Below are 24775 nucleotides of genomic sequence, written 5' to 3' on the forward strand. Positions count from 1 at the left end.
CCCGACCTCCGAACCAAAAGGCCATAGGTTTGAAGTGGGTTTACAAGTTGAAGAAGGACACGAAGGGTGCCATTGTGAAGTACAAGGCAAGACTCGTTGCAAAGGGCTACATACAACGTCAAGGAGTTGACTATGAGGAGGTGTTTGCACCGGTTGCTCGAACCGAGATGGTGAGAGTGCTCCTAGCTTTGGCAGCACAAGAGGATTGGAAGGTTCATCATATGGATGATAAATCCGCTTTCCTCAACGGCGACCTCACAGAAGAAGTGTACGTGGAACAACCCCTCGGCTACGAGAAAAAAGGCGAAGAAGGGAAAGTTTACAAGCTCAAGAAGGCACTTTACAGGCTGAAGCAAGCGCCAAGAGCTTGAAACTCAAAGTTAGACCGAAGTTTGGTCTCGCTCGGGTTTAAAGGATGTTCCCTTGACGATCCAAAGGACAGTCTACCAAGCACCGAAGAACGGGTGAAGATTGAAGACGCGACCAAGGATGAGTGTTACCGTCAAGCTATGGATGACTTGACGGTAACAAAGTTAGTCCCTAGAATGCTACGAGGAACGACGAAGGCATTGCCAAGGGTAAAGCATAAAAGTAGTCGCATTTGGGATCCAGGTCGCAGAGAAGAGTATGTCATGTTTAAGGGGGTGAATGTTAGAGTTAAACATGACTTAGTAGTCCTTGTCCGGTACGGGCACATGACTTAGTAGTCCTTGTCCGGTACGGGCACATGACTTAGTAGTCCTTGTCCGGTACGGGCTTGGAGGTAGTCACCGTGTAGGACTAGTATTGCTAGGTATAGCCTAATGTATATATGTATCTACCATGCTCCTTTGTACCACAACGAAAAAGAGAAATAAAGCAAGGCTCGATACGAGCCTTTGGCCATAAACGATCACTTTTCCTGTCGCTAAGTTTACCGTCAGTTTCGCCGAGTTGTACGATCAGAGATCGTATCGATCCTGTTGGCGCTAGTACGTTCCGCCAAGAGAGCCGATCACAAGTTAAAGCAAGCCAAGGCCTACGTGGTACTGTTCATCAATCCACCTGGTAGCTTGTGTGCTTGTTGAGGCTAGCTTGCACATACATGTTGCTCCTGGTTGATTTGTTCTAGCGTTCAAAAGCCAACAGCAGTCACCTGCGTCGGGAAGCGGCACGGGCGGCGATCTCTCAGTCGCGCGTCGCTTCAATGTCGACGCCAGTGAACGGGCAGCGATCTCTCAGTCGGCCTGTCCCTGTTTAGGTGTTGTTATTTTTGTGTTTTGCTCTTGCTATTCGCTGAATTGTGAATCTGATCGTAAAACCTGACTCATTATAAGGCCGAGGGGAGTAGCCTGCTATCTAAAAGGGAAGCTGAATCCAAGAAATGAAGGACAAAAAACCTTAAGAGAAAAGGGGTGGATGAGAGATACCCGCCCCTCTATTGAGCTCCTGAGCTGTCAGCCATCTGAGGATGGGCACTTTGTTGCTGAGTTTGCCCATCCCAAGAAGTAGGGCCTCTTGAAATCCTGAATCTTTACTGCTTGTAGCAGGCCTCGAGGAGTTAGTGCTCACCACTCCTCCTCAGTTTAGGTGTCCGGTGGATAGCGAGTTGCTGCATAGCGGCGGCAAAGTCCTCACAGAGGACGGCTCCACGCCACCATCAAAGGCCTCACAGAGTCACGGATGGAGATGACCAGGGAGGACAGCGCCACCACCGGGCGCCGCGTCCTCTGACGGACCGCGCCCCTTCGCCACACCACCAGCAGGTTCGCAGGGGAGGGTGCCACAGTGGGGTCGCATCGTGGACGACAGAAGGAGGGGGTGGCTCACGGCCGATGCTGAGAATGGGAGAAGTAAGAGGAGGTGATAGAGGCGGATGAGGGTTGAACGTCAGACGCCGCGCCGATTTGTGCACGAGGCGCCGACGAAACCAATCTGTGTATGCGCCGTCGATGAAGAACCACCCCTCCGAAGAAGGGGCACCTATAGAGCCCACAACCGAAGAACGCCGCCACCCAAATCGGAAGAGGAAACAATTACGGAGAAAAAAAAAAGATGCAACACAGGAACAAGAATAGCCTGACGAATCCCCGCAACCAGACGTCGCCGTGAACACCTCCAGCCACCCAGCAGACCGGAGAAGGCCGATTTGGAAGACGAAACCCTCCCCGAGAAAACAGCAAGCGCCCAGCGCTGGGAACATCCTGACGCCCTCTCTGCGAAGTGTGAACCGACGCACAGCTGCCACCCACAAAACTCATACAGTATTTTTTAGGGGTACAAAACTCATCGAGAAGCAAGAGACGCAGAGGCCAGCACGTAAGGATTAGGCACATACAATTGCCACGACTCACCTACGTGCAGGCCCATATACATCTAAGCAGCGTAAATAATAGTATTAACCATCAGGCACGAACTGACTCTCTTTACGACGAGTCATCAGAAGCTCTCAATTTCTGGGAGCTTAGAAACTGTAGTGATGTTTCAGACAAGACTCGTGCATTCCTCTGAAGCTTAGAAGAATCAGGCTCCACATCACGGCACTTGGCAAGAGCGACTGCACGTCTCAACACGTCGACCATCGCCGCCGCGGCCAGGAGCAGGAGCAGAGAGCGGGGCATCGTCGTGGCCGATCAATGAGGACTGATGGACGAGTAGTTTGCAGCTAATGCAGCTGGTCTAAAAAAGTCTAACCGCTCGCAGATTCCACCCAGAGTCCATCTTATAACAAACGGGCGGTCTCCTCATCACCACCAAAATAAAACCCAAAACAGATCGAGGGTTCCCAAAACGATCGTTGCCACAGTCGGCGAGGCGATGGCCGGCGATGAGAACCAGCCGCTAAACGATGCACGTGCCGACGGCGTGGATGAGGACCAGCCGGCGCGCCTGCCCGACGACGTGATCGCGGACGTCCTCCGCCGCGTCCCGCCACTCTGGCTCGCCGCCTCCCGCTGCGTCTGCAGGGCCTGGCGCGACACCATCGATGCGCACCGCCTCCTGCGCGCCGACCTGCTCCCGCTCTCGCTGGCCGGCCTCTTCATCCACTTCAACGAGCACAAATATCCCGAGTTTTTCGCCCGTCCCTCCTCCGTGGACGGCGCCCATGCGGTCAGCGGCAACCTCAGCTTCCTGCCCTCCCCTGCCCCTCACGCCGGCGGTATATGGGACAACTGTGATGATTGGTACGACTACTACATCCACGATCATTGCAACGGGCTCCTCTTGCTTGGCAATAACTGCGTGGTTAACCCTGCCACACGCCAATGGAGTACTCTACCAACGTGCCCGGTCAAGGGTCGTACAGGGAGGGTGTCCTACAGTGAGCACCTAGTTTATGATCCCACAGTATCACCACACTACGAGGTGTTTATGATCCCTTTCTTGGAAGGCAATCCTTACGGACACGATGTAGACCCCTTGACGGAGGATTCTGAATGGCCACCGTCCCAATGTAAGATGTATGTATTCTCATCAATCTCTGGATGTTGGGAGGATAGGTATTTCTACCGAGAAGGGGCGGCTGCTGGGATCGTCGGCGACATGCCGGAAGTTTTCATGCATTTCAATGCTGTCTATTTCCGAAGAGCACTTTATGTACACGTCGGAGCTGGTTTTGTTATGAGGTACGCACTTAATTCATTTTATATATCATTTCACTTTTATCCTACAGAATTCTTCTTAAAACACTTCTATATAATTATTTGATTCTGCAGAATATCATTGTCCGGTAACACGTACAGTGTAATTGAACCACCCGTTGACACCACTAGCAACTATATGGATGCTCACGTTGTAAGATCAAAATATGGAGTCTACTTTGTGGCTTTCGAGAACTCCCGCCGTCTGGATAAGTATCGGCTTAGAGTTTGGATCCTTAATGAATCATGTGAAGAGACAAAGTGGATGCTGAAGCATGACAAAGACCTTAAGCCCGTGCTAGCACGTCACCGGTCCGACCAACGAGCCCATGGACCCTGGATCTTAGAAGATATTAACTACGACCTGTTTCATTCTTCTCGTTCTCCGAAAGACATCAAGGAAGCATCAACTAAAGACATACATGAATGGAACTCTGACGATGATAATGATGATGTTGAAGATTGTTACTGCAATAAAGAGAGTTGCAAGGAGACATATGATATCGAGATTCTCGGGTTTCACCCCCATAAAGAGATTGTGTTCCTGAGTGAATCGGTGCATACAGGACTGGCCTATCATTTAAATGGATCAAAGATTGAAGTCTTAGGAAATATATACCCAAAGGATTGTCTTAAGTTCAAAACGATATTGAATGAAAGGGAGTGGATCGCACCCTTTCCATACACGCCATGTTGGATTGAAGAGTTTCCCGGGAACAACTATAGTAAACTAGTCTTGTAGTTTCTCTCACATATGAGCCTATGTTTAGTTGCATGTATTTGAGCGCTGGAAGAGATGGCTCGATGTTTTTGTCGACTCAAATTTATCAAAAAGCGTAACTATATGTATTTATATGGACTGATTATTTTACTATTGAACGGAGTCAGAACTATATTTGTTTGTTTAGTTGCATGTATGTCGGACGTTAATTTTTAAGACATGGTGGCACGCGAGGATGGTATCTGAGCTGTCCATCTGTGCTATGAGATTAGCACTTAATATAACAAAATATTGAATACAAAAGTCATACGATGGATTTATTTGCAGAATACACATCTGTGATGCGTGAAGTACGTGGGTTGAGTGACCTCATCTTAAAGGGCACTGATCTGTGCCGGTCGACCGGCCGAGTCGTTCCGCCGGTCCAACTGCGTCCGTCAGATCTGATCCCCTGCACCGTCAGATCCCTTCCTCCCCTCACCTCCTTCTTCAACCTCCCGCACGGGAAAGGGACGGGCCCCCTCGTGTGCGTCGACGCCCCAGCACGCGCCGACCGCCTCGCCTCGCCTCTTCACCGCCGGTCGCCTACGGTCGCCGCCCTCGCCGCTGGTCGCCCGCCCTCACCTATGTCGTCTTCGTGTGTTTCTGAAACCTTCGTGGATGCAGCAGCGTGCGGCCATGGTTACGGCCGGTCGAGGTTGCAGCTCGCCGCGAGCCCGTAGCAGCTCGCCGGCGACCGGTTGCAGCATCCGCCCCTACCCCCCGTGCTGGATCTCGCCGCCGGAATTCACAGAAACCCACCACCGGCATCTGGCCGTCGTGAGAAAATGGATGTAGCAAAAACTGTGGACGGTAGTAGCAAAAATCCACATGGTTGAAGCAAAAATGTCACACGGTGGTAGCAAAAAGAAAAATGCCGGTTCCAACACAAAAACAATGTAGCATATCCAGGTGATGGTTCCAGCATCACCACCGGCCGTGTCGTAGCTCGCCATGCGCCCATTGTAGCACCGCCACACAGCTTCATCTTCGCCGGCCGCCATTGCTAGTTAGCCGTTTTCTGTTTGAAGCTTTTCTAGAAGCGGGTTGTAGCTTTTCTCATCACCGGTTGCAGCTTTTTGCGCTGCGCGGTGGCCGACCTCGATCTACCCCATATCTAGTTGAAGCTTTTTCTAAAGCCGGATGTAGCTTTTTTGGTTGCCGGATGTAGCATTTTTCAGTACTAGTTGCAGCTCTGATGCATGTCCATCGAAACTCATTCTTTCTCTGGTTCCAGCAAAATTGTCACCGGTCGTAGCATTTGGCTTTGACGGTTGTAGCTCCTATGTGCACCGGTTGTAACACCTGTTTTATCTTGTCCCTGCAGAAATAATGGCGCATGTAGCAATTTATGTCTCTGGTTGCAGCTTCGACCAGTGTCGTTAACAGCTTCGTCGTAGCCGGTTGAAGCATTCCCGTGCAGCACGTCGGCTTCTGCTGGTTCGCCGGCATATGGCGCCCTTGGCAGCACCGGCCATGGGCGGCAGAACAGCAGCATCGCGTGCACTCCCCAAATATGTCTCTGGTTGCAGCTTCCCACCGCAGGCCCTGACGCTCGTCTCGTCCCCATGGCGCGTCGCTGGTTCCACCATGGCGGCTTGAGCTTGCAGCACATCATGCGCGGGAGAGAGAAGAAGAAAATGAGAGGAAGAAGAGATCGAGAGGAGAGAGATGCGATCGATCATGAGAGAAAGAAGAAAAAAAACATGAAACGGTTCGTGGTGGGACCGGACAATTAGAACTTACACGAGGCGCACGCGGCCGTAGGATGTGGGCAATCGAACGCAGCGTCCGGCCGAAGACTCGGCCGGACTGCCGGCTGTAAACGTTTCCCCATCTTAAATGGGTTGGTGGGCTATACATCTATTTTAATGGTGTTGTGTTAATGCGACTCGGGCCATTTAAAACAATGGTTGACGTTTAATCGTGTGTCTCGAACCTGTACACCTTGAATGACAATTAACAAGTGTGGGCTTTCCGTTTTTGTTGCGTTTCGTTTTCCCAAGTTCATTTTGGTGTCAGTATAACTGAGGTGTAGTGATGTATCAATTCATCAGAGCCATGTGTTCATATTAATGCTGCTGCTCACTCTACTGTTTCTTGCTGTCCATATCACCATATGGCATGCACTCACTCTAGGCTATCATTTTGCTATCCATATAGAGCATGCACTCTACTGTTTCTTGATGTTGACAATGTTGGGACAGAATACTATATGGGGCCTTGTTCACTTAATGGTGCCATTTGGATTCCTCCAGTCATTGATTGTGCATGTTAAGAATGTATTAATGCTCCCTCCCAAGTGTGGCTGTGTGGACGACAATATGGATTAGAGTGCTCACATGTTTTGCTTACAATTTCTGGAAGAAATATAATATATTTTTGCTATGCATAAACAATAACTCAAACGACACTGGCATCAAATATGTATAAGAATATTTATAATTAAATTAAAAGGAAATATTTCATTTAGGCGGTTAGAACATTAGCGCTTGACAGAATCAAGAATGGTAAACTACTATGTCGCCCTAGATACATCTGCACGTTTGACTCCACAACATGAATCTCAACTTGTGATGACTAGTGGCAGTACAGCGACCTCATTGCCATGGGCGTCACTGGATGAGCTAAAGAACTGCTCTGGGACATTAATGAACACATGAATGATACTACTAGACATGAACATAAAATACAAGTGATGGAGAAGCTGGTGCTATGACGGAGAGGAGAGAGAGAGAGAGAGAGAGAGAGAGAGAGGACGAGGAATATCGACTGCAATATAGCTACGACTCTACATCTCCATTTTTTTCAGGAGGAGCTCTATATATATCTCCATGGATGAGTTCTAGCTAGCTATGCACGTGAACAGTGTGCATGAACTAGAGAAGAAGGATGAACAACGTGCATGAACTAGAGAAGGATAAGTGAGAGTGGAGCTGCTGGATGGAAAAAGGATTGGGAGAAAATGTAGGTGGTGGTTTAGTTATTGTCTCTTAACTGTAACGTGAAGAGAGATGCAGGTGGTACAGGTTGCCAATTAACTTTTCTAAACAATAACGTTGGATCAGTGCACTTATTGTCTGGTGGGGCATATACACTTATTGATTGTGGAATACATGAACTATATGACACTGATACGGTGCCAAGAAATCCATATACGGGGCTCATTGTATACAAACTGCACGAATCACGTGGCAACCGACGGGGTGATACCAACCTCGCGTGGCACCATGTGCACTCATGCATTTTCGCAGGTATGTCAATTTATATTATTATCCCACTACTTTCTACTACTATAGTAGTGGAAGAGGGTTAGAAATTTTGGAGCTCCTCGGTGCCCCACCCCCTATATAAACTTTAAATTTTAAAAATACCTAGATTTTTTTTAAAAGAACCCATGAGATTTCGGGATATCAAACCTTGGTGCTCAATTTACTCCCGTGTGAAGTTTTGTGAAAAACTCGGATCGGTGGTATTCTTAGTAGAAAAGACAAAAACTTCTATGTATAGAAAAAACCTGTTTGGATGGATCGTAGATCAGATTGTATTTTCTTCGCCACAAATACATCTCCTGCTATTTTTTCATGAAACTTCACACGGAGTAGATTGGGCACACAGTTTCAGTTTTTGATTTCAAAAATTTCCTGGTATTTTTAATAGAGAAAAGTATGTTTTTGGTCCCTCAAGTTTCCACAAAGTATAGAATTGGTCTCTCAAGATTTTTTCGCATACATTTGGTCCCTCAAGTCTCAAAACCGGATAAGTTTGGTCCTAAACCAGATTTTGAGCACGTTGACCGGTTTTGACCGCCACAAAACTGCCCGATGAACAGTAAATTTGAAAAAAAAACTTCAAAAAAATCTGATTTTTTTGGGATCCAATATGCTTACATGCGCAAGGTGCGACCAACTTTTCATGCTCTTTCGACACTCTAGGAGCTGGTGAAAAATAAAACAAAATTTTGCTCACAAAAAAATAGCCAAAATTGTTTCTTTTTGCTAGAGCCCGTCCGATGTCATTTCATGACAAAATTTTGGTCGGACCTTGCGCATGTAAGCATATTGGACCCCAAACAATTTCAGAATTTTTTGATTTTTTTGAATTTACTATTCATCAGGCAGATATTTTTGTTTTTTTACCACGAGCTCCTTGAGTGCCGAAAGAGAACGAAATTTTGTTCACATCTTGCGTATGCAAGCATATTCGACCCGAAATTTTTTCAGATTTTCTTGATTTTTTTAATTTTTTTGTCGAATTTACTGTTCATCGGGCGGTTTTGTTGCGGTCAAAACCGGTCAACGTGCTCAAAATCTGGTTTAGGACCAAACTTATCCGGTTTTGAGACTTGAGGGACCAGATGTATACCAAAAAAATTGAGGGACCAAGTCTATACTTTGTGGGAACTTGAGGGACCAAAAACATACTTTTCTCTTTTTAATATAATATTTATATACGGGGTGGAACATCTGGATGGTCTTGTGTACTTTCCCTATATAGTAGTGCTCTATGTTTTCGATAAAGGGTGGATTTTATTACTCAAAATGAAGCATCAAGAAGATACAACTAAAATGAGCACACACCCGGCCTCTGCATTGCTAGAATGCACACAGCCAACACTAACGCACACACACACAAAAAAAACCTACCGGCAATAGCAAAGTCATATAAGACCAAAGCTATGCCTAACCAAGCAAAAAAAAACAGAAGCGATCAAATCCACGATCGATAAACTACGACAATGACCATATCCGCACCAACCATCTCATGACACCACAAAGACAACAAGGTTCTTCAACAACAACGCCTTCAGGAAGGGAGTGACGTTCGAGCGCCACCGTCATCGATCTGACCACCAAAAGCCAGAGTGTAGGTTTTCACCCTGAAGAAACAGTCCGAGCATATCCGAGCAAGGCCTTCAACAAGGTAACGACGCAAAAAACATCGTCATTGTCAGGTACAACCAACTCAGGTCAGACCTAGGTTTTCACCCCGCAGCTCGAGACTTGGTACTCGAGGGCCGCAAACCATGGCACCCCTGCCGATCTGGGTGAGTTCAGGGTGGAAATTCGCGGGAGCGTGGCCGGAGGATCCTCGTCCAAATCGGTGACCTGGGAAAATCCGTGGGATTGAGTACCTGGCAAGCTGGCCGCATCTCTTGGGCATCAGTAGCCATGACGGAGAGTGAACGATCTGCTTTCATGGGCTTGAAGCATGCACTCTCTGAAGATGTATTTCTCCGCTTGAATAAAGTTAGTGAAATTTAATTTGGGTGGATGAACCACCCCCCCCCCCCTAGCTCTATAATCTCCATGATATTTTTTTTTGCGGGTGAATTTTTATGATAATTAACGACGTAACCACTATTTAAACAATAAAGGAGGCATGATGGCAGTTAAAAAAAAATACAACTGTTACGGTGATTGGCGATTTTATGAGCCGTCCATCTGCCCTAATCTGACGGTGGGAAAATAGGAGTTACAAAGAATTACAAAACTAAAATTACAGGAAATTACATCTAACAGTGGGACCATTACAAAACTTTAGTAGGACCAGTTAGTTTTTTCAAGGGTAAATCCGTCATGTAGGCCTCATTTGGTTGGCATTGATCACGGGGCATCTTTCCACGCCCGGGAGCTATTCCCTGATCTTATGGCAGGAAATCCTCGAGAAGCGACGACGCCGACCCGATCCTCCCGAGCTTCTGCCTCCGGCGACCGCCCGCGCCTCCGGCCAAGAGCTTCTCCCTCCACCGGCGATGTCATCCCTCCCCTCCTGCCAAGATCCTCTGCCCGGTGATGGCGACGGCCCAGAGGTCGGTTTCTACTTCCGGCAAGATCGACTACCCCTCGTGGCTCCCATCTCCTCATACGAACAACAACGAGCTAGCGGTCACCTTCCTCGTCCTTCGAGCCAGATTAGCCCTCTCCTCTTCCTTGTCCACCACTAACATCTCGTTCTCTCCTCTATTTGATGCCTCGGTTAGCACTGATGAGGTTGCTCCAGATCCACGGACGTGAGCGTCTGTTCCTCCTTTTCCAGCTAATCGGAATCTTGGAACTCTCCCAGCATTGTCAAATTAACTGTGAGCACAATCTCTTCCTTTCGCTTCTTTCACCTAGATCTGCACAATGTTTTGATTGGTCAATTGGCTCTGGTAATTGATTCTGAAGGTCTGATGCTATATTTTTGATCTTCCAAGGAACATTTTTCTTGTTTAGATTCTTATTCCTAGAGCAAAGCATTGCCTAATGTGTCGCAATTTGTCTACCGAAGTTAGATTATTGGCTGCATACATTACAATTTAGCTGCAATTCTGAAGAATGTGGCAAATGCAGTGGATTTGCTGCATTTTAATTACTGGCGAGTCTTGTGAGCTTTGGTTTACGCAAGTTAATTGCTTTTGTGTAGGCAGGCAAATACTGAACGTTTCTCTTTGTTAGATCCTTATGGCAGTACAATTTTTCAGAATTACTTTTTCATCGCAGGTAAGGATGGGGTCCAATGGTCGTACGTTTTGAAGGTGCATGTGGAGTGAGCAATGCAGTAGAAGCACCTGAGTGTGGCTCTTTTTAGCTACAGTGATTTCAACTGGTTCGTGTTCTGTTCTAGTGTTTTTCCTAGTGACCTGATAGTAGGTAGTTTCTGTACTGGGATCTGTGTTTCCAAGTTGAACCTTTGCATCTTAGTCTTTGCAGTAAATGTGCTACCTTACTGTGGTTGCATGGGTGGTTTCGGCCATGGCCGTCTTGTGTGACTCAATTTTGCTGATGTATTATCGATTTCATTTCTATGAAATTGGGGGATTGGTTGCAACTGTGGAGGACGCCATGATATGGAAATACATCCTCCCCTGATAAATCTAGAAAGCTTCAGTATACACCAAAAAAGGAGCTACCAGCGGCCCATTTTTGTCTGAAGACCTCAGTATTGTAAAGGTAGTTGTAAAAAAATGGCTATATTATTTCATAATGTGTATGTCCACTATATTTGATCTGTTCATGTCTATCTGCAGATTATTTTATTTTGTTCCGAGGCAACCTGTTCCTTTTCTTTTGGTGTAGTACAAGATGAAGCTAAAAGCTTCAGTGTCATCTTGCTAGAGCTTCAACCTTATCTTCTTAGCTATTGAGAGCTTATGAGTTTTGAGAGCTGCAGTGTTATCTTTGAAAGTTCCTTCTGTTTAGCTTTAGAGGAATTCAACTTTATCTTGTAGAGAGATATGACTAGATATTTATTTTCTGAAAGAATTGTATGTTGTCACGGGTTTATGTACTGTGTCCACCCTGAATTAAATACTTTGCAATATGGGCAATGTATTTTCTTGTTGTTAATTAAGGTTGAACGCACAAGAATATGCTAGTTTTCCAATAATTTGTTTCTAAGTATGATACATGATCATGGCAAGATTAATCGGTTTCCCAATTTGCTGCAACCAATTATTAACCACCGAATCAAATAAATCAAAGTCAAATTCAAAATCATATAGCCATGGACATTAGGAATTACAAGAGTTGTAATGTGAATAAATCTCTACTATTAAAGGAGAACCTACAGTTGTTTTCGTTCGACCTCCTCCTTCCAACGTTTTGCTGAAAATGACATGGTACTTAGAAATAGGCTACCTCCATGTAGCATGCGTGCTAAATGGGTCAATGCCGAAGCTACAACCTATAGGCCACATGGTACTACGGGATCAATACTTGTGGGCCTGAAAGAGTAAGACTATTACTTGTGGGTTTGGACTGCAAAGATTGGTACTTGTAAGCCTGAACGAGTAAGATCCATACTAGTGAGCCCGAAGGAGTAAGATCGATAGTAGAGATCTCAGACGAGTAAGACTGGTACTTGTGGGTCCGAACGTCTAAGATCGATAATATGAGCCTGAATGAGTATACTGGTGCTTGTGGGTTCGGACTACTCTGATCTGACACTTGTGGCCCAGACGAGTAAGATCGATAGTAGTGAGCCCGAACGAGTAAGATCTTTACTTGTGGGTTTGGACAGCAAAGATCTATATTTGTGGGCCTGAACGAGTAAGATTGATAGTAGTGAGCCCGAACGAGTAAGATCAATAGCAGAGAGCCTGGACGAGTAAGACTGGTACTTGTTGGTCTGGACGAAGATCGATATTTGTGAGTCCAAATGAGTCAGACCAGTACTTGTGGTTCGGAGTACTAAGATCGACACTGGTGGGTCCGAACAAGTAATATTGATAGTGGTGAGCCCGAATGAGTAAGACCATTACTTGTGGGTTTGGGTGGCAAAGATCGATATTAGTGGGCCCGAACGAGTAAAATCAATAAAAGAGAGCCTGAATGAGTAAGACTGGTACTTGTGGGTGTGGACGGCTAAGAATGGTACTTATTGAACGATTTCGCTTGATATTAGTAAGTCTGATGAGTAGGACCGATACTTGTGTGTCCGGATGACTAAGATCTGTACTAGTTGGCCTGAATGAGTAAGAACGGTACTAGTTGGCCCAAATGAGTAAGAAAGGTACTCGTGGGCTTGATCCCACTACTATCGCTACGAGTCGTTCGAACTCACAACTAGCATCATGAGTCACCCATCTTGCTACTAGCACTATCAGTTACCGGATCCCCTACTAGCAGTCCAGTATTATGGGTCGTCTGAACCCACAACTATTAATATGGGTAGTTCGGATACAGATCTACTAACACTACACTATAGATAGTCCTGACACACAACTATTGTTACAGGTCGTTGGACCACGACTAGCACTATGGGTTATCTGAACCCACAATTAGCACTACGAGTCACCCAAATCCACAACTAGCATTACCGGTCGTCTTGGTCCACTAACACTACTGACTACTAGCATTGTGAGTTGTTTGGAATTTGCATGGTTTGATTCGGAGATAAGGCAAGGACGTTGACTAAACTTAAAAAAAATCCAAGACTGCGGTTGTGTTCATCTCGTTGAGTAGCTCCAAATTTGATCCAAAATGCTCCAAGTTTGAACTGTACTTATAGTTTCTTTTTCTATTTGGCAAAACTTCTTCGGTTTTTCTTATAGTTCTTTTTTCTATTTGGCAAAACTTCTTTGATTTTTCTCAGATTGAATATGAGGGTATTGTTCATTTTTGAGAAAGATAGTCTTGTAGCAACAACAATGAAAAGTCAGAACCTAGTCCGCTGCAAACACTAGGATATCGGGAGCAGAAATCCAAAGCTGAATTGTGCAAACTGTATCAAAAAGACGCACAAGAAAATGCAAGCCACGGATATGATGCAGTGAAGCACTAAGTCGCAGAGACATAAATCAGAATTAATCAACAAGGCACTAACACACTGACTGGTCCAAGCATATGCAGAAGCAACTCCACGACACACTGGACTACAAGTCGCCTTCACAAATCACGTCATGCAAGACGAAAGAACCAACATGCTATACGTCGAATCAAGTTCAGAGTCGCTTCTGTAGACATCGAACAAAATGATCACCTATGTCCTCATTTTCAACTTCATCGTCTTCACCAACAATGCCTACAAGCAAAATAAGTCCAATAAATCGATGGTTGGTAAGAAAAAAAAATTGACTGGCAGGTGAAAGATGCAACACAAGTAATCCAACAATCTCACATACGGAAACAGTCTAAAACAATCATGCATGCAATTCAAATTAAAATGTACTGTATTACACACAAAGTAACTGATGTCGCGACAAAGAAACTACATCATTTTTCTTCTCAACAAAATGCATTTAACATCAAGTTTGCTGCCATCATGTCCTACACAACAAAGAAATATAATTACTCTAAAAGCTCCATCTGCTTGCAAAGCAATATTGGTTTCTTCATTGCTCCATGGTAGTTCCACCTTTTGTAATCTCAATTCTTTGTGGTGAAATCATATTCATGCGGCGATATTACTATTATTTTATCCACGTCAAAAAACAGAAATTTAATCTAGATAACAAATATTTTAACATCTGAAGAAGCTTCTTTGGTGCTTACTTGTATACCACGTCTGTTGTTTATGGTACAGAACAAGATCTGCACCATAGGATAGTGATTCTCCATTCTAGAAACTAGTGGTTTCATGAAGTATCCCTTTTGCCCTTCTAGAAACTAGTGGTTTTACTAACCATCAACAATTGATGCTCCTTCTTGATTTCTACTTTCGCGGTGTCAAACATCGCGAATAGCTCAAGGATCATCGTAACTATCCCTGATATGTTATGATTTCTACTTTCGCGGTGTCAAACATCGCGAATAGCGCAAGGATCATCATAACTATCCCTGATATGTTATAATTCATCACGAAGCTCTACTAGCTTGGTGGCAGTGACTATGGAGAACCATCACTATCTCATCTAGGAGATTAACTCCCACTCGATTCAAGCGATTGTATACAAGTCGTCTCGGTCATGTCTGCCTGTCTCCCGAACCCGTAGGGTCTACACACTTAAGGTTCGGTGACGCTAGGGTTGTAGAGATATTAGTATGCGGTAACCCGAAAGTTGTTCGGAGTCCCGGATGAGATCCCGGACGTCACGAGGAGTTCCGGAATGGTCCGGAGGTAAAGATTTATATATGGGAAGTCTTATTTTGGTCGCCGGAAAAGTTTCGCACTTTATCGGTATTGTACCGGGAGTGCCGAAAGGGGTCCGGGGGTCCACCAGCCCCGGGGGGGCCACATGGGCTGTGGGGGGTGCGCCTTGGCCTATATGGGCCAAGGGAACCAGCCCCAAAAGGCCCATGCGCCAAGAGATAAGATAAACGGAGAGTCCTAAAGAGGGAAGGCACCTCCGAGGTGCCTTGGGGGGGGGGGGGGGGAGGACTCCTCCCTGGCCGCACCCTTCCTTGGAGGAAGGGCCAAGGCTGCGCCCCCCCTCCCTTGGCCCTATATATAGTGGGGGGAAGGGAGGGCAGCAATATCTAAGCCCTGGCGCCTCCCTCTCCCTCCCGTGACACACCTCCCTCCTCCCGCAGCGCTTGGCGAAGCCCTGTTGGAATCCCGATACTTCCACCACCACGCCGTCGTGCTGCTGGATCTCCATCAACCTCTCCTCCCCCCTTGCTGGATCAAGAAGGAGGAGACGTCGCTGCTCCGTACGTGTGTTGAACGCGGAGGTGCCGTCCGTTCGGCGCTAGGATCATCGGTGATTTGGATCACGACGAGTACGACTCCATCAACCCCGTTCTCTTGAACGCTTCCGCTCGCGATCTACAAGGGTATGTAGATGCACTCCCCTTCCCCTCGTTGCTAGATTACTCCATAGATTGATCTTGGTGATGCGTAGAAAATTTTGAATTTCTGCTACGTTCCCCAACAGTACACTGTTATGTGTCAGGGAAGAGAATGTGGGCAGAGAGAAGGGTGAGTGACTGCATGCATATAATATTATCTATCTTCAAAATGAAGACTAGCATTTTATTTCATTGTGATAGTTAGAATAGTTGATAACTTTCAAAATATTTATTCGTCTTTGAAACTTTTTATAGATTTGAATTGCTCGCGCCATGAACTTTAAAATAAGACCAATATTGGATATATTTCAACTCATTTTATTTAACCGATTTCAAGAAAACATATTTCACTCAACGAAAAGAAATATTTCACTCATTTCACCAGTTTTAGAAAACACACTACACTCATTTACAAAAGATAGATTTCACTCATTTTAGAAAACACATTACACCCAATTAAAAAGGATACATTTCACTCATTTCAGAAAAACAGGTTACACTCACTCAATTGAAATACAAATTTCATACGTTTCAAAAAACTGATTTCACTTGTTACAAAAGATATATTTCACTCGTTTATCTAGTTTCATAGAACACACTACACTCATTTGCAAAAGATAGGCTTCACTCATTTCAGAAAATACATTACACTCATTTAAAAAAATCAATTAAAAAACCATTTCACCATTTCAAAAATAGATTTCACACATTTCAGAAAACACATTACTCTCACAGAAAAACTAGCATTTATTTTCTTGCGAGATGTTAATTCACCAATATATTTTAAACAAAAATCTAGTTATTTCATTTTTATATATTTGAGTTCCTGACAGTGAGATCTTTAAAACAAGACTAATCTTGAATATATTTCAAACAAGTTTCAAAAAACGATTTTACTCATGAAAAAAAATGATTTCACTCATTTCAATGAACAAAGTTTACTCATTTCAAAAAAATTATTGCACTAATTTGAAAATATATATTCACTCATTTACAAAATGATTTCACTCTTTTGAAATACTAAGTTTCAGTCTTTTGTAAAATATGATAGTGAAATAATTTTTTGAAAGGATTGAAATTTTCTTTTTGAAGTATTGAAATCAGTTCATTGATAGTTGATATAACCAGTTCACTCATTGTGAAATATGAAATTGGAACTGGAATAACTGAAAATGATAGTGCAAAACAAATAAAATTATTTATGACACTCTCTTGAAATACTAAGTTTCAGTACTATTTTTTAAACTGGTAGTATATTTTTTATTGGATTGAAATCTTCTTTTTCGAAGAATTGAAATAAGTTCTTTGAGAGTTCAAATAATCAGTTTCAATCATCGTGAAAAATGTGAATTCGGAAATGGAATAACTAAAATGACATTGCAAAAAAATAAATTGACTCATTTTGAAACACAGATTTAAGTCATTTCAGAGAAATGATTTCGCTCATTTTGAAAAGGTGATTTCACTCATTTCAAAAAATTAAATTCACTCATTTTGAAACACTGATCTCACTTATTCCGAAACACAGATTTCACTCATTTAAAAGACAATTTCACTCATTCAAAAACAGATTACGCTCGTCTCAAAAGACCAATTTAAACACCGATTTCACATATTTGAAAACACATATTTCATTAGTTTCAAAGAACTAGTTACACTAATTTCGTAAAACTGATTTCACTCATTAAAAAAAACTCATTTCATTATGTTAAAGAAATGATTTCACTTATCTGAAATAACAAGTTTCACGTATTTTACACCCAAAAATGTCTCATGTGTATGAAAAACATATTTCACTCATTTAAAAAAATTGGTTTCATTCAATTCTAAGATCATATTCACTACTTTCAGAAAACCGATTTCACGTATTTCAAACGTTGAAATTTAAACGTGTTTGTATTTATTCAAGATTGATATTGTTCTATAGGTCTTGGCTCCAGGAGTTCAAATATATAAAAAGTTTTGAAAACGGAATTTTTGTTTTGAAGATATGAACAATCTAAATAGTGAAAAGAGTATTAAAAGTGATGGATTTGGAGATGGGGAGGAGAGATAATATCAGAGACATGCATGTCATAGTTTGTACTATGAACATTAAAAACAGAGAAGCAGGACCATGCATGCGTCGTTTGCATGTGCATGGTGAGACCCAAGATAGGGAAATACGAACTCCAAATAAACAGAATACTGCAGAGGTTTTCCAAATACTCTATGCGGTGGCGCATCGTGATTGGGCGTAGTCCGCCGGTACCTCCCGGCACCGGTAAAAAAAGGTTTGCGTACTAGTAAATTGATCCTTCAACCTTATGTCAAGGAGATTGATCACCTGCTGATGCGACGAGAATACGGATTGCGGCCGGATTTTGACTAACAACGAAAGGCAATCAAACCGCTTATTACAGGTCCGCTCCGAGGTCGATCGGAATTTGACTCCATCGTCGCAGGTCTTCGCTCTTCTGCAGCCGTGATGGCCTCGCCATCACCTCCCCCACCACCGAAGCCTGATTAGAGTCGCTTCTTTCTTGTCTTTGGGGCATGTCTGGCTGTGCCCCCAGCCGAACCTCGTTTATTTATTGTTCGTACTCTGACCTTGTATTCTCATGTTGTTGGATACTTGGCGGTTGTACTTTATAACATAAAGCGGGGGAAATCCTTTTTCGAAGGCCGATTTGGAACACGCACTACCACCCTGAGCCCATCATCTTATACAACACGCGCGGTCTCCTCGCCGAACTAAACTCCTAAAAAAATCGAGGGTTTCCACTTTCCAGACCGAAGATCATCGCGGTGGGCAAAACGATGGCCGCCGACGAGGACCAGCCACGGAAGGCTGCACATGTCGGCGGCGCGGGGAGGACCGGCTGACGGGCCCGCTGGACGATGTGCTCGCCGACATCCTCCACCGCGTCCCGCCGCGATGGGTTGCTGCCTCCCGCTGCGTCCACAGGTCCCTGCGCGACGCCATCGATACACATGGCCTTCTGCGCGCCGACCTGCTCCCGCTCTCGCTTGCCGGCTTCTTCATCTGCTTCCAAGACTTCAACTTCCATCAATTCTTTGCTCGCCCCACCTCCGTGGCTGGCGCCCGTGCAGTCAGTGGCAATCTCAGCTTCCTGGGCTCCAACAGTCAGTCGTGTGATTCGCGTCGCTATAAGATTCACGTTAAGGATCACTGCAACGGTCTCCTCTTACTCAGCAATAATTGTGTGGTTAACCCTGCCACGCGACGGTGGAATGCTCTACCAACGTGCTCGGCCAAGGACGATACGGAGAGTGTGTGTGATACAGAGTGGATGACTTACTGTCGGCAGCTAGTATATGATCCCACAGAATCACCACACTATGAGGTGTTTATGATCCCAAATTTGTGTTATAAATATCCTAATTATGATTCTAATGATGAAGACGTGGTAGACCTCTCCACCAAGGAACCTGAATGGCCACGGTCTCCATGCAAGATGTATGTATACTCATCAAGGTCTAGTTGTTGGGAGAAGTATTTCCTCCGAGAGGGGGATGTTACACGGATTTTCTGTGACATACAACTGCATCCACAACAATTCAGGAAGGCCGTCTATTTTCGAAGAGCACTATATATACATTGTGGAGCTGCTTTTGTTATGAGTTAAATATTTATCTAGTTTTATTATTTGATTTGAGGTTTACGTTGATGGTCCCTTCTCAAAACATTTCTCGACAATGATTTGTTTTTGCAGAATGTCACTGTCTAGTAATACTTACCATGTGATTAGACCGCCAATGGATATTAAACTGGAGGAATTTCAAAACCTTGACGTAGTAAGATCTGAAAAAGGGGTGTACTTTGTGGCACTTGAAAAGTGTTGCCTTCGAGTTTGGATCCTTAATGAATCGCGTGACCAAACGGAGTGGATTTTGAAGCATGACAAAGACCTTGAACCTGTTCTACCACGTCACCTGTTCGACCAACGAGTCCGTGGACCCTAGATCTTAGAATCTCGTTGCCGAGAAGACAACAAGAACGAATCAACTGAAGAGATATTTAAATGGAACTCTAATAATGATGACGGTGTTGAAAATGAAGTGATGGTTGAACATTGTGACTTAGAAGACAATAAGAATGCACTAGTTGAGAAGAAATTGGAATTGAATTCCAACTGTGGCAATGCTCTTAACAATGGAGATATGGCTGAGGATTGTTACGGAAATAAAGAGAGTTTCGATCAAAAATATGATATTGAAATACTCGGGTTTCACCCCCATAAAGAAATTGTCTTCTTGAGTGAATCAATGCGGGCAGGAGTGGCCTATCATTTAAATGGCTCGAAGATTGAAGTCTTAGGAAATATATATATACCCAAAGGATTATGAATTAGATTTATTGAATTTTGATGTACTGGTCAATTCCTTTCCATACACCCCATGTTGGATTGAGGAGTTTCCTGGAAACAATTAGTCTAGAGTGTAGACAGATAATTTGCAATACAATATACGTTGTATTGATGGGGTGCTGGTGCACGTATATATAATACAAGGGAAGACCTCTACCTCAACTATACAAGACTAGGAGGTGGGCCACAAATCCAATACACGTGCAATACACAATACATACTCAACACCCCCTCCCCCCCCCCCCCCCCCCCCCCCCCCCGCGCGCGCAGTCGAAGCGTCGCCGGAGACATAGAGACTGGACCGAAACTCCTCGAAGACGGGAGTAGGCAATCCCTTAGTCATCACATCAGCAAACTGTTGCGTCGTCGGCACGTGGAGAACCCGAACACGGCCAAGGGCAACCTGCTCGCGCACGAAGTGAATATCGAGCTCAATATGCTTCGTCCGTCGATGGTGCACCGGGTTGGCGGAGAGGTAGACCGCGCTGACGTTATCGCAGTAGACAAGAGTGGCCTTGTGAACATCACAAAGTAACTCCGGGAGCAGCTGACGTATCCAAGAGCACTCGGCCACGGCGCGATACTATGCCTCGGCGCTGGAGCGGGAGACCGTGGGCTGCCGCTTCGATGACCAAGAGATCAACGAGGGCCCAAGGTAGACGCAGTAGCCTGACGTAGAGCGTCGCGTGTCGGGGCAGCCAGCCCAGTCGGCATCCGAGTAGGCCACGAGGTCGGTGGAAGCGGAGGCCGTCAGGGTGAGTCCCAAGGACATGGTGCCGCGTATGTAACGGAGAATACGCTTCACCAGAGTCCAGTGAGAGGCACGTGGGGCGTGCATATGGAGGCACACCTGCTGGACAGCATACTGCAGGTCGGGGCGAGTCAGCGTTAGGTACTGTAAAGCACCGACAATAGAGCGATAAAACGCTCCATCGGACGCAAGAGACCCCTCGAGAGCAGAGACCTTCGCCTTCGTGTCGACGACGGTGGGCGCCGGCTTGCAGTTAAGCATACCGGCACGCTCCAGGAGCTCGTGGGCGTACTTCTGCTGATGCAGAAAGTAGCCATCAGTACGTCGGACCACCTCGATGCCGAGGAAGTAGTGTAGGGGCCCCAAGTCCTTGAGGGCAAACTCATCACGAAGACGAGCAGTTAGCCGCTGAAGGAGGTCGGAGGCGGATGCCGTGAGGATGATGTCGTCGACATAGAGCAGCAGATATGCAGTGTCAACTCCCTGATGATACACGAAGAGTGAAGCATCGGAGCGAGTGGACCGAAATCCGAGAGACTGCAGGAAGGCTGCGATGCGCTGGTACCAAGCCCGAGGCGCCTGCTTCAACCCATAAATAGAACGGGACAGCAAGCACACGAAGTCGCGGTGCTCGGCGTCGACAAACCCAGTGGGCTGCTCACAGAACACCTACTCGGCGAGATGGCCGTGCAAGAAGGCGTTGGAGACATCCAACTGGTGCACAGGCCAGGCGCCGGAGACCGCCAGCTGAAGCACGGCGCGAATCGTGCCCGGTTTCACAACCGGGGCGAAGGTGTCGGTGAAGTCCACGCCCGCGCGCTGCCGAAAACCACGAACCACCCACCGAGCCTTGTAGCGCTCGAGAGAACCGTCCGGGCGAGTCTTGTGGCGGAACACCCACTTGCCAGAGATGATGTTGGCACAAGGGGGTCGCGGAACAAGTTGCCACGTGCGGTTGCGATGTAAGGCGTCGAACTCCTCCTGCATTGCAGCTAGCCAGTGGGGATCCCCAAGGGCAGCGCGAGCGGAGGTGGGGACGGGTGATGGCGTCGATGTCGAGGCGGCGCACACATACTCGTCGGCGGAGTAGCGCGTGCTGGGCCGAAGCACTCCTGCTCGGGCACGGGTAGTCACGCCAAGTGGCGGGGCAGCAGGGCCGGCGGGTGCCGTGGCGGCGGCGGCAGGGGCCGCGGTGGCAGCAGCGTCGGCCGAGCCGGCGGCGGAAGAGGCGACGGGTGAGGGTGACGTCGAGCCCGTCGCAGGGTGGGCGAGCGGGGTGCCGGGCTTAACCTCGTATGAGGAAGACGGGGACCCGGGGGCCCGCTCGGACTCGACCTCGGGGGAGGGAGTCACGAAGCCAGGTGGTGGCGGCAGAGGGCGCCGGGGGCTACCGCCATGCATCGCTTCACGAAGGGGGCGCGGGGGGCCGGCGCCGAAGGGCCCGAAGCCGGAGGAACCTAAAAAAGGGGAACACCGTCTCGACAAAGTACACATGCCTCGAGGTGTACACACGATGAGTGACAGGATCATAGCACCGGTAACCTTTGGCGTTAGGAGGGTAGCCAAGGAAGACGCATGGGACGGATCGTGGTGCGAGCTTGTGTGGCGTGGTGGACGCGGTGCTAGGATAACAGAGACACCCGAAGATGCGAAGACCATCATAGGACGGTGGTATGCCGAAGAGAAGGTGGTGAGGGGTGTAGTTCCACCGAGGGCGACACAGACGAATGTTAACTAAGAGAGTGGCGGTAGCGAGGGCATCGGGCCAAAACCGAGCGGGCACGTTAGAGTGAAAGAGTAACGTGTGAACGCAGCCATTAAGAGTGCGGAGAATGCGCTCGGCGCGGCCGTTCTGCTGGGAAGTGTAGGGGCAAGTCAGACGGAAGGTGGTGCCATGAGTGGCAAGAAGTGTGCGAAAAGCGACGTTGTCAAACTCTTTTCCGTTATCAGTTTGGAGTGCGAGTATGGGGCGACCGAACTAGGTGGTGACATAGGAATAAAAGGCGGTGAGTGTGGCTAAAGCATCGGATTTACGACGAAGGGGAAAAGTCCACACATAATGAGAATAATCATCTAAAATCACCAAGTAGTATAGATAGCCCGTGTTACTCGCAACGGGAGATGTCCAAACATCACTATGAAGTAATTGAAACGGAAAAGTGGAAACTGAAGAAGACGCACTAAAGGGAAGACGAACGTGCTTGCCTAAGCGGCAAGCCTCACAAGAGTGCTCGTCGAGCTTATCACATGAGAAAGAGAAACTCCTAAGAATTTGACGTAAGACTGTGTGGTTGGGGTGACCCAAGCGAGCGTGCCAAAGGTCAACGCCGGCGGCAAGGGCGACGGGTGTGGATGTGGAGGCGCCGGCGTGCACGGGGTAGAGCTCATCGGGACTATCACATCGGTGAAGGACCATCCGGGCACGGGCGTCTTTCACAGAAAAGCCAACACCGTCAAATTCAACAGTAGGTGGGTTCTCACGAGTAAGACGACGAACGGAAACTAGGTTCGTGACTAAATCAGGTGAAACAAGAACATTAGACATAAGGCGGAGCCGTTGTCGACGGTGATACGAGTGGGTGTGTGAACGGGAGTGGAGGAGGTTAGGTTACCGGGATGAGCTGCCATGTGCGCAGTAGCACCTGAGTCCATGTACCAGTCGCCTCCACCGATAGAGCTACTCGGCAACGGCGCGGAGTGCTGGGCGGCGAGGAGGGTGGGGTCTCGTGGCACAGGTACCGGCGGCGGCGGAAGGCCCCTGTAGGGCGGCGCCGGGACGGGCGGGCCATAACCACCGAGAGGCGGCAACGCAAGGAGGGCGCCGTAACCGGCGCCAGTCGGCTGGAAGGGCGCGCCGATGAACACCTGGTGGCCAGCGGGGAGAGCCTGCTGATAGTGCGGCGCCCCCCCCGGCGTCCTGGGCCTGCTGCTGCTGCAGGCGGCGGCGACCGCCGCCACGCCGGTTGCGTCGGCCCCCTCCCCCTTGCGGGTGCTGCGGGGGAGGCGCTGGTGGCCACAACGGGTAACACCCGACGGGTGTGGGAGGACGCGACTGGATCAGCGCGGCCGGTGGAGCGGTTCCACCGCAGATGGTGAAGTAGTCCTATTGAGGATATAGACCTTAGAGTCACCCGCCAGGAGGGGCCGGGTTACTCTAATGGTCATTGCCAGAAGCCCGACGCCAGGCTTAAAGACAGTGGGCCGAAGATGGGCTTAAGACCCGGATATGGTTTAAAAAGCTTGTAGTTACAATCATTATTATGGTAGAACTTGTAGTGTAAGGCAAGAATAGTTGAGAGTCCGAGCCGGACACTCTTATGAGCCGGCCAGGACTCTGAGAGCTGCTGGGCGTCAGCCTCCCTATATAAAGGGAGGACCCGGCAGCGGTTTAGGGACAAGAACAACCTCATCGAGAGCCAGGCATAGGAGTTAAGCTCCCTGGTCATCGAAACCCCAATCAATACCACCGCAAACTGGACGTAGGCTTTTACCTTCACCGTAAGGGGCCGAACCAGTATAAACCCTCGTGTTCCTTGTCCCGCTTAACCCCTTCAAGCTTCCTAGTAGCGATGGCTCCACGACTAAGTCCTAGCTTGAGGACATCTGCCGTGACAATTCCACGACAGTTGGCGCCCACCGTGGGGCCAGCACATGGTGGATTTGAGTTCTTGAAGGGCAGCTTCGAAGGGCTCAAGGGATACGCTGTAGGCTGGATGACCAAGAGTCGTCGCGGCAAGCTCTATATCGACGATACAAACTGGGGCCCCGACGCCGGCTCAATTGAGCACGGGTATCGGGTCCCCTTCGGCGGAATTCACGTGTTCATCGGCAAGATTGGTGAGCCAGGCCCGGAGCCGGATCTCTGCGCCGATCTCATCGAGACGGCTCAGCGTGCACGACCCGCCCGGGCCCGGCCTGCCGTAAGGCATGCTTTTGTGGGATGCATCCATGGAGGGATCTCTGATCGATCTGTGTCTGGTGCTGAGACGGCCGCCGGCTCTGACGGCGAGTCGTCCACCGATGAGTCAAACTCGTTGTATCAACTTCAAGATGGCCGGCTC

The 24775-nt window shown here is 47.3% G+C and overlaps 1 protein-coding gene and 1 long non-coding RNA gene across 3 annotated transcripts; both read left to right on the forward strand.

Moving 5' to 3' along the window:
- The first annotated feature begins 1655 nt into the window (after window positions 1-1655).
- On the forward strand, window positions 1656-4373 carry LOC123124372 (uncharacterized). Its single transcript, XM_044544996.1, has 2 exons — window positions 1656-3605; window positions 3696-4373. Exons 1-2 carry the CDS (start codon window positions 2797-2799, stop codon window positions 4360-4362), a joined length of 1476 nt encoding a protein of 491 aa, XP_044400931.1. The 5' UTR covers window positions 1656-2796; the 3' UTR covers window positions 4363-4373.
- A 5599-nt stretch (window positions 4374-9972) lies between these two features.
- LOC123124373 (uncharacterized) lies at window positions 9973-11685 on the forward strand. Of its 2 annotated transcripts, XR_006461064.1 has the most exons (4): window positions 9973-10462; window positions 10866-10971; window positions 11076-11315; window positions 11393-11685. It is a non-coding gene; the product is annotated as an uncharacterized lncRNA (long non-coding RNA). The 2 variants fall into 2 exon arrangements; XR_006461063.1 differs by having other exon boundaries at window positions 10866-11315.
- The last annotated feature ends 13090 nt before the right edge of the window (window positions 11686-24775 follow it).

Source organism: Triticum aestivum, chromosome 5D, assembly GCF_018294505.1.
Source record: "Triticum aestivum cultivar Chinese Spring chromosome 5D, IWGSC CS RefSeq v2.1, whole genome shotgun sequence".
Classification (NCBI taxonomy): Eukaryota; Viridiplantae; Streptophyta; class Magnoliopsida; order Poales; family Poaceae; genus Triticum; species Triticum aestivum.